The following is an 8,736-nucleotide window of genomic DNA, read 5'->3' on the forward strand; positions in this document are numbered from 1 at the left end:
TAAAAAAATTCATTAAAAAAAAATTTGCTCATGTTTTGCTTCAGCATTTAAAGTTTATTTATTTTGAGAGAGAGAGGGAAAGTGCAAGCAGGGAAGGGACAGAGAGAGGGAGAGACAGAATCGCAATCAGGCTCCACACTGTCGGTCAGAGCCCGACCCGGGGCTCGAACCCACGAACCATGAGATCATGACCTGAGTCAGGAGTGGGACGTTCAACTGACTGAACCACCCGGGGGGCCCCTGCTTCAGCAATTTTATGATTTCTTTCTATTTTTTTAAGTAAGCTCTACACCCAATGTAGGGCTACCGACCAAGCCAGCCGAATGGTTTCTTTTTTTATATTACATGTTTGATCCACAGGAATTTTTATTCTGGTACACAGTACGAGATGTGAATCACATTTGTTTTTATTTTTTCCCCTAGCATCTTAAATGACCTGTCTCTTTTTCCCACTACCTGAGATGCCATGATTTATTCTATACTAAATTCCTATATGTATCTGGTCCCTATGGGGTCTTCTTTGTCCTTTCACTGCTGTGTCTTCACTTACTAGTAACCCAGTGTTGTGATCATTGAGAGTTTAAATTGTGTTTTAATTTCTGGTAGGGACATTCACTACTCACTGCTCTTTCTTTTCTTTCATTTTTTTAAGTTTTCTTGGCTTTTCTGGTTTGTTCATATCTTCCTCTCCACTTTAATACCTTCTTGCCCTATTAAAAAAAAAAACAAAACAGGGGTGCCTGAGTGGCCCAGTTGGTTAAGCATCTGACTTGGTTTCAGCTCATGTCATGATCTCAGTTTCCTGCGTTCCCTGTGTGGGGCTCTGCGCTGACAGCACGGAACCTGCTTGGGATTCTCTCTCTCTCCGTTTCTCTCTCTGCCCCTCCCTCATCCAGGCTGTCTCTGTCTCTCTCAGAATAAATAAATGGACTTAAGACAACAACAACAATGCAAAATCACGCTGGCGTGTTCTGTTGGGGTCATGTGAAATGTATAAATTAACTTAGGGACAACTGACTCCTTTATGTTGTAGATTCTTGCTATCCGTGAACATTTCCATTTGATCACAGGTACTTTGCTTAAAGGGCTCTATTTCTCTCCTGCAGCAGAGCGAACACCTCCCTGCTCCTGTTGCACACGCACACTTGTCACACACTTACTGACCACACACATCAAAGTCGCTGGGCTGCTGGCTGACCTCTGTCTCCCACACTGAATTGGTGGAAGGGCCGTTTTTACTCCTTTCTTTCCTTGGGGCCTGGCACAGAGCCCACGCTCAATAAATGTTTCCCCCCCTCCCCCTCTCCCAGCTCTGGAATGCCCCATCCACACCCAGTATTCGTCCTGCGTTCCCTCCTGCTTACCTTCCTGCGTGGACCCATCAGGCCAGTGCAGTGACACCCAAGTCCCCACCATCTGCAAGGAGGGCTGCATTTGTCAGTCCGGCTTCGTGCTCAGTGGGAAAGAGTGTGTACCCAGGAGTCAGTGTGGCGGCTGCACAGACGACTATGGCAGCTCCTTCCCTGTGAGTGGGGACAGGAAGTGGCGGTGGGGACAACACCTGGAAGCTGGCATTTTCTCCTTTCCTGGGTCTCTTTGAGCCTGGGGACAGAACAGGGTGGTGTCCAGCCAGAGCTGGGCTGGGGGCGGGGGGCGGCGGTGGGCACGGTTTGGGTTTTGGATCTGAGGAATCCAAACAGCCGGGATGGGGCGTGGCCTTGGTTTGAATCCTATGGGTACCACTCATGAGTCAGAGGACCTCCGTGACCTCAGTGTCCTCATCTGGAAGATGGGTCCAGTAGTACTTCCTGAACAACGTATGTAAGACACCAAGCACGATGCCTCTAGGAGGTGGTGCCATAACTGCCTCTGGCCTGGGCCAAGTAAGCCATTCAGACTGTGGGCCTAGGCTGGCCCTTCCCTCCTCACGCCCTGGTTCTTCCCGTGGCTTCTCTAGGAGGGTAAGACCTGGATCACCATTCGCTGCACCAGAAGGTGTGCCTGCACTTTGGGAACCGTCCACTGCCAGCAGTTCAGCTGCCCCTCTGGCTCCCATTGTGAGCCCCAATCTGACGGCACGGGCACCTGTGACGTTAACAGTAAGAGGGGCAACCGGGGAGGTGGAGCAAGAGGTGGGGCCAGAAGGGGCTCAGGCTGGGAAAGTCTGGAGAGGGAAGGGGGCCCGGCACGGGCAGGGGGTGGGCCTGCGGCCTCTTTTGGGCTCTCACCTGCTCCGTGGCCTAGCCGTGGCCGCCCCTGGGATTTGCTCTATTAAGTGCAAACAGAGGGGACGGGACCGAGAGATCTCTCAGGTTTTGTAACGGGGGCTGGGAAAGGAAGAAGGTTGAAGGTCAAGTATCTAGGGAGCTGGGGGCTCGGAGGGAGGGTGACGAGAGACATCAGGGCCTTAGAAGGATTCTGAGCGTTGTTCTATCCGGGAAGGGTCCCTTCTGAGTGTCTGTCCTCCTTGGCAGCATCAGAACAGTGCTCAGTTTACGGGGACCCCCATTACCGCACGTTTGATGGCCTCAGCTACCTCTTCCGGGGCCGCATGACTTACACTCTGATAAAGACGGTGGACGCGCTCCCCACTGGGGTGGCGCCTCTGATCGTCGAGGGGCGCAACAAAGTGTATTTGCCCTGGAGCCCCGTCTACCTGCACGAAATCATCGTGGTGATCTATGGCTACACAGTCCAGCTCCGGGCTCAACTGGAGCTCGTGGTAAGAGCCAGGCCGGGCCCGGTGGGTGTCGGGAGGCGGCCTGGGCCTTGGGAGGCCACCGAAAACAGGCGAAGCCAGGGCTCCGTGTTCTCTGGGAAGTTCCCGGCCTGGGCTGGGCTGCCTGGTTATGGAAGTCGGAATCAGTGCCACACTCCCCTCATGGGACTGAGCCAGAGGTTGGAGACAGATAGGGAGAAAGGGAAGGAGAGAACGTGCGGCGTGAAGGTGGAGCCAGGCTGAAGTAGGACCGGGGGCGTCTGCTCTGCCAAGGAAGAGAGACGCGGGGGAGCAAACCCTTCCGGGGTGTCTCCTTCCATGGAATGACGGCACGGAGATGCCGAGCAGTGCAGAGAGGCAGAGGAGAGGCAGCGGAGGGTCGGGTTGACTCCGGACCACGTGGCTCCCGTCTGTCTTCTCCAGGTCAACAACCAGAAGGTGGACATCCCCTACCAGCCCGATGACCGTCTGCGGGTTAACCTGCGAGGCCATCGCCTGTTTCTGATCACTGACTTCGAGATGCTTGTCAGCTTCGACGGAGGCAAAAATGCAGGTACCTGAGAGCGGGGATGGGAGAGCAGGATGGACGTTTCCGGGAGGGGGCCAGGAAAACCACGTGGTCCCCAGGCCGTGGTGAGGAGGCCCCTGCCCTGGGAGTGGGCCCTGAGCGCCTGGGGAGGAGCCTGGAGGGGCAGAGAGGAGGTGGGGAGCCCTGCTTTCGAACACCCCTTCCTCCCGCAGTGATCACGCTGCCCAACAAGTACAAGGGGCTCGTGCGTGGCCTGTGCGGTAACTTTGACGGGAACAAGAGGAATGACTTCGTGCTGCCCAACGGCACCATCACCCAAGACCTGATCCGCTTTGGCAACAGTTGGGAGGTACACAGGATCAGTGGCGGCCTCGCCCGCTTCGCAAGGTGAGAGGGCTGGGCTTCTGAGTGGCCGCAAGGTGACCGGCCCTGGGGGGGGTGAGCATCAGCCCGGTATCTGTCCACACCCCACTCACCCCGTATCCTCAGCAGAGGAGGACGCCCGAGGCCGAGAGCCCAGACACACTTGCCTGATCTCGTTCTGTCCCTGCCTCTCAGACCGACTGTGGGCACACCGGCCCTACAGATCCCAGGCTGTGCCCATGCCTCCCCACACTTCCTCCCCAGTTCCAGAGTTCACCGTCCTCATGGGCCTCACCTGGCGCTCCCTGGGTCTCTGCCCCCCAGGGCCCTACCGGAGGAGGAAGAGGAGGAAGGGGAGGAGTCAGGCTCCGACACTTCGGAATGCACCCCGGAGCGGCTGGCGCTCATCAACAGCACCCAGGCGTGTAGGGTGCTGGTGGACCCCCAGGGCCCCTTTGCTGCCTGTCACCAGACTGTGGCCCCCGAGCCCTTCCAGGAGTGAGTCGAGGGCCCAGACCACATGGGAGTGGCCTTTGTCTGGGTCCTGCTGCCGGTTCTGTGATCCGAGCTCTGTTTGGCTCTTCTTTCTCTCTGTGGCTTCAGTTCCTTGTGATACACACGCTCACACACACACACACACACACACACACTGCCTAATATCTTTCTGCTGGGGCTTCCGGGTCCTCCTCTGCAGGGCTGGGTCTCTGCCTCCCCGTCTCTGACAGCCCCCAACTGTCCTGCTACCCCCAGGCACTGTGTGTTTGATCTGTGTACCGCCCGGACCCCCAAAGAGCAGGAGGAACTTCGCTGCCAGGTCCTCAGCGGCTACGCCATCATCTGCCAGGAGGCGGGAGCCACCCCGGCCGGCTGGCGGGACCTCACCGGCTGTGGTGAGGCCCTGACCTTCCCCAGCAGCTGGTCCCCCGACCTTCTTGGCCACTTCTGCCCCCTGCTCGGCTCTGAGCCCCCACTCTTGCTCCTCTTGGGTTGCCCGCCCCGCTTCCCCTATCCCTCCCTGGACTCACCACATCCGAGTCCTCCCGACCCAGCCTCCCTCTCGGCCCCACCCAGGAGGCTGCACCCCACCCACCCGTGTCAGCCCATCCCGCTCCTTCTCGCTCCTTCTCGCCTCCGCCCAGCTTTGCTCCTCCACTTCCTTAGCACGCTTTAATGTCACAGGCAGAAGGACACGCAGAGCCGGCCCCCTCTTCTGGCTTCCCGGCCTTTACCAAGCTCTGGGTTCTGTTGGATGACCTTGTTCCCCCCTCCAGCTTCCGGCCCCACGTTCCCCGTATCTGTGGGGTCAGCCCGGCCTGGCCACCACCTCACTATGACTTTCCCGTCAGCCTTGGCGTGTCCGGCCAACACCGTCTATCAGAGCTGTATGACACCCTGCCCAGCCTCCTGTGCCAACCTGGCAGCCCCTAGGGACTGCAAGGGACCCTGTGTGGAAGGCTGTGCCAGCCTCCCAGGCTACATCTACAGTGGTGCCCGGAGCCTCCCCGTGGCCCACTGTGGCTGCACCAGCAACGGCATCTACTACCAGGTCCGGGCTGGGAGTGGAGGGCCCTGTGGGGGCAGGAGAGCCCGACGAGGGGGGAAAACCAGACCTTCTCCTCCCGGCCCTTCTCCCCTCTGCAGCGGGGTGACAGCTTTGTGACCGAGGATTGCTCTCAGCGCTGCACCTGCGCCAGCTCGGGGGTGCTGCTGTGTGAGCCCCTCCGCTGTCGTGCCGGGGAGATCTGCACCCTGGGGAACCTCACTCGTGGCTGCTTCCGAGGTGAGCCTAGACCTCCCCTTGGCTTCAAGCTGCCCCCTTGTGGGGGGGCGGGGAAGAGCGGGACGGAGGATCGTCCCTCTCAGTCTTCGATGTCAGGAAGCTGGCCGTCATCCCACTCTCTCCTTTTTTGGGAGGGGCAGAGAGAAAGAATCTGCGTGCAGTGAGTGCCTGCCATCTGCCAGGCACTGTGCTGGGGCCTTGTCCCGGCATTAGCTTTCCGTGATCTTCAGTCCTTACCCCACATCCCCACTATAGGTAAAGAAAGTGGAGTTCAGAGAGGGTGAGCACTTTCTCCAGAGCCCAGGGCTAGTGAGTGTAGAGCCCAGTTTGAAAGGCAGGCTGGTGTATATGTTAACTAACTTGGATTTAAATAAAAATAATCAAAAAAGTGTTAAAACTCAGGGGAAAAAAAAAAAAAAGCAAGCAAGCAACAAGCCAGGCTGGCGGACCCCTGCCCAGTTTCTTCCAGCCTCTGTTTCCCTCTCTGGGGTCCCAGCCCCAGGCCCCTCTCCCTGACTGTGGGTGTCGTCTTAGAACCACCCACCCGTCACCCCGCTTGTCCTCACAGAAAGCCCATGTCTACGGAACCCCTGTCAAAATGATGGACGGTGCCAGGAGCAGGGAACCCACTTCACCTGTGAGTGTGAACTCGGTTACGGGGGGCACCTCTGCACAGAGCCCCAGGATGTGCCACCCCCTGGAGAACCAGGTGAGAACTTCATCCCAGACCCTGTATCCTCACCGCCCCTTCCCCACCACCAGTTGCTACAGCATTATTCCATGTACATAATGTGAACATATAATGCATACCTATTACAGAGCTATGACGGGTAGTAGATTCTTAATATAACACACATTATAGAAAACATAATAATATGCTCCCTAGAGATGAGCAGAGCAAGGAGTTTCAAAGAATCCGAGTCCCTGTGCCCATCCCCTACCGACATACAGTAGCCCCCCACTAATCTGTGGGGTGTACTTTCCAAGACCCCCATCCAAACCCAGGTGGATGCCCAAAACCACAGACAGCCCCGGACCCCATCTGGTTTTTCCTGTACGTGCAGACGTATGATGAAGTTTTGTTTACCAGTTAGGCGCAATAAGAGATTAACAACAACCGAATAGAACAACCAGAGCAATTACGATAATAAAAGTCATCTGAATGTGGTCTCTCTCTCAAACCGATTGTACTGTCCTCCCCTTCTTGTGATGATGGGAGAGAAGATGACGAGGGAGGTGCATGATGTAGGCGTTGTGATGTAGTGTCAGGCTGTTGACCTTCTGACGCTACTGGACCATCTGCTTCTGGACTGCGGGTGACTGTGGGTGACCAAGTGTGGAAAGCGAAACCCCAGACTACGAGGGGGACCCGCTGTCCTCTGGGATCTTCTCTCGGAACCCCGGTCCCTTCTCTGGTCTCCTTGCCTCACTCCTGCTCTTCCTGTCCCGTCTCGGATCCGTCTGAGCCTCTCCAGTACCTTTGACCCTTTCTCCCCATCCAAAACTCGAATTCCCTTGGGCTTCTGAGCCTGTGGTTCTCTGACTTTATCCCACCTCTCACCCAGGGTGGGGTGGGTGGGGGTGGCTTTTTCTACATGTTCATTTCAGGACTCCCCCCCCCCCCCCCCCACTCCTGGCAGCCCAGAGATTTGGATTCAGTAGGTCTGGAGGGGGCCCAGAAATCTGCATTTTTAATAAGCTCCTGGGTGACTAGTAGAAGTGATTCCGGGGGCGCCTGGGTGACTCAGTCGGTTGAGCGTCCAACTTTGGCTCAGGTCATGATCTCACAGTTCATGGATTCGAGCCCCGCGTCGGCCTCTGTGCTGACAGCTCGGAGCCCGGAGCCTGCTTCGGATTCTGTGTCTCTCTGCCCCTCTCTGCCCCTCTCCCCCACTTGCACTCTCTCTCTCTCTCTGTCTCAAAAATAAATAAATATTAACAAAACATTTTAGAAGTGATTCCAGGGCTGCTCGTTGAGAAGCACTGGCCACAATGATACCCTGGACTCTAGGGGACCAGCTGGACAAACACCCCCCTTAACAAGGCTGATGGGAGTTGAGTGTCCAGAAACACAAAGGGACCCTGGGTGTGTGGTGCCGAGGCCTTGGAGTAAAAGCCTTCTGGAGGGAGAACTAGTCACACCCAGGGACTCAGGGGTTATAGTCCTTTCCGGTGGCAACTTAGGATGGAAGGGGAGTGTCTCCTCCCCCACGCCTTCCTATCCCATGTGCCTCCGTTCTGTCCCCCGCACCCCAGAAGCATCCAGCTTTGTGGCCATCCTGTTGGGGATGCTCGTGCCTGTGGTGGTCATAGTGCCGGCAGTGACCTGGGAATGTGTTTCCAGGAAGAGGAGGAGGAGGAGGTGAGTTCTGGGAAAGGGGATGAGCAGGGTGGGTGGGGATGAGTCCACAGGGGAGTGGGCACTGACCCTCCTCTCTTCCCCACCACTCCCAGGGAGAAAACGCAGAGCCAGAACAGAGAACAGGCTGGCCGATGCTGGTGAGAACCATCCCGGCCCCACAAAACCTTGGCGACTGGGAGCCAAGTCTGCCTCTAACGGGGGGTTTTCTCGCTTTCTCCTCAGATTTCGTTCTGCCCTTAGAGTCCCTCAGTTTTGAGTTGCCCTCAAAAAAGGAGAGAGAAAATTAAAATTTATTTTTGAAATGTGAATTTCCACATGACTGTGGTGGAGGAAGGGATCTGTGAAGTGGGTCTTGGGGGGGGGGGTGAAATAGGAGGGAGGGACACCGGTGTGCAGGGCTGGGGGGTGGCCAGCGCTGGGTGCTCTGCAAAATGTCCAGAGGGGAGGCGGACCGAGGTCTGACTGTCCCTTGGACAGAGCCGCTTGGCGGTGGGGTGTCCAGCCCTCTGGCTTCTGGGAAATGGGAGAAAAGCCTGCACTTCCCCAGTCTTCCCAGGAACCCAGGTGATCCCGAGGAGGCTGACATTTCCCATGAGGAGATTAAACACGGGGTGGAGGCTAAGGATGGGGAATGTGGCTTTTTTCTGTAATCCTCCGGGGAGGCCCCTCGCTTCTGCGCACATCCATTTCCCAGGAGGGCCTAGGGGTTACTATGGCAACTGCTGGTGAGGTCTAAGGGCTGAGGAGTTCGGAGCCCCATCCCAGCAGCGGAGGCCAGCTCTCCTCAGCCTGAACCCAAAGGGCTCACATTCTGACCCCTCCCCCAGGGTCTCGGGCCTCCCTACGGGCAGGTCACTGCTTGGGGATGGGGCCTGGAACATCTTGCTTGGGCGCCAAGAGGGAAAGGAAGGCTGCCAATTGGGGTGGGGAGGCCAGGACATAAGACCCCAAGGGACAGGGGATGCCAGAGCAGGCAGGACACT

The 8,736-nt window shown here is 57.0% G+C and overlaps 1 protein-coding gene across 8 annotated transcripts in view; it reads left to right on the forward strand.

Moving 5' to 3' along the window:
• The window catches only part of ZAN (zonadhesin), a 38,493-nt gene extending 30,432 nt beyond the window's left edge, over positions 1-8,061 (forward strand). For 6 of the 8 annotated variants that reach the window (XM_042921967.1, XM_042921968.1, XM_042921972.1 and 3 more), the window contains 12 exons: positions 1,311-1,525; positions 1,958-2,099; positions 2,475-2,722; positions 3,143-3,272; positions 3,461-3,635; positions 3,936-4,109; positions 4,362-4,501; positions 4,958-5,157; positions 5,253-5,391; positions 5,960-6,100; positions 7,648-7,753; positions 7,846-8,061. In XM_042921967.1, the coding sequence (XP_042777901.1) occupies positions 1,311-1,525; positions 1,958-2,099; positions 2,475-2,722; positions 3,143-3,272; positions 3,461-3,635; positions 3,936-4,109; positions 4,362-4,501; positions 4,958-5,157; positions 5,253-5,391; positions 5,960-6,100; positions 7,648-7,753; positions 7,846-7,894 (1,859 nt within the window). In that variant the 3' untranslated portion in view covers positions 7,895-8,061. The remainder of the gene's footprint in view (positions 1-1,310; positions 1,526-1,957; positions 2,100-2,474; positions 2,723-3,142; positions 3,273-3,460; positions 3,636-3,935; positions 4,110-4,361; positions 4,502-4,957; positions 5,158-5,252; positions 5,392-5,959; positions 6,101-7,647; positions 7,754-7,845) is intronic. The other 2 variants (XM_042921971.1, XM_042921969.1) reach the window with 2 other exon arrangements.
• Positions 8,062-8,736: the final 675 nt, after the last annotated feature.

This window comes from Panthera leo, chromosome E3 (genome assembly GCF_018350215.1).
Source record: "Panthera leo isolate Ple1 chromosome E3, P.leo_Ple1_pat1.1, whole genome shotgun sequence".
Taxonomy (NCBI): domain Eukaryota; kingdom Metazoa; phylum Chordata; class Mammalia; order Carnivora; family Felidae; genus Panthera; species Panthera leo.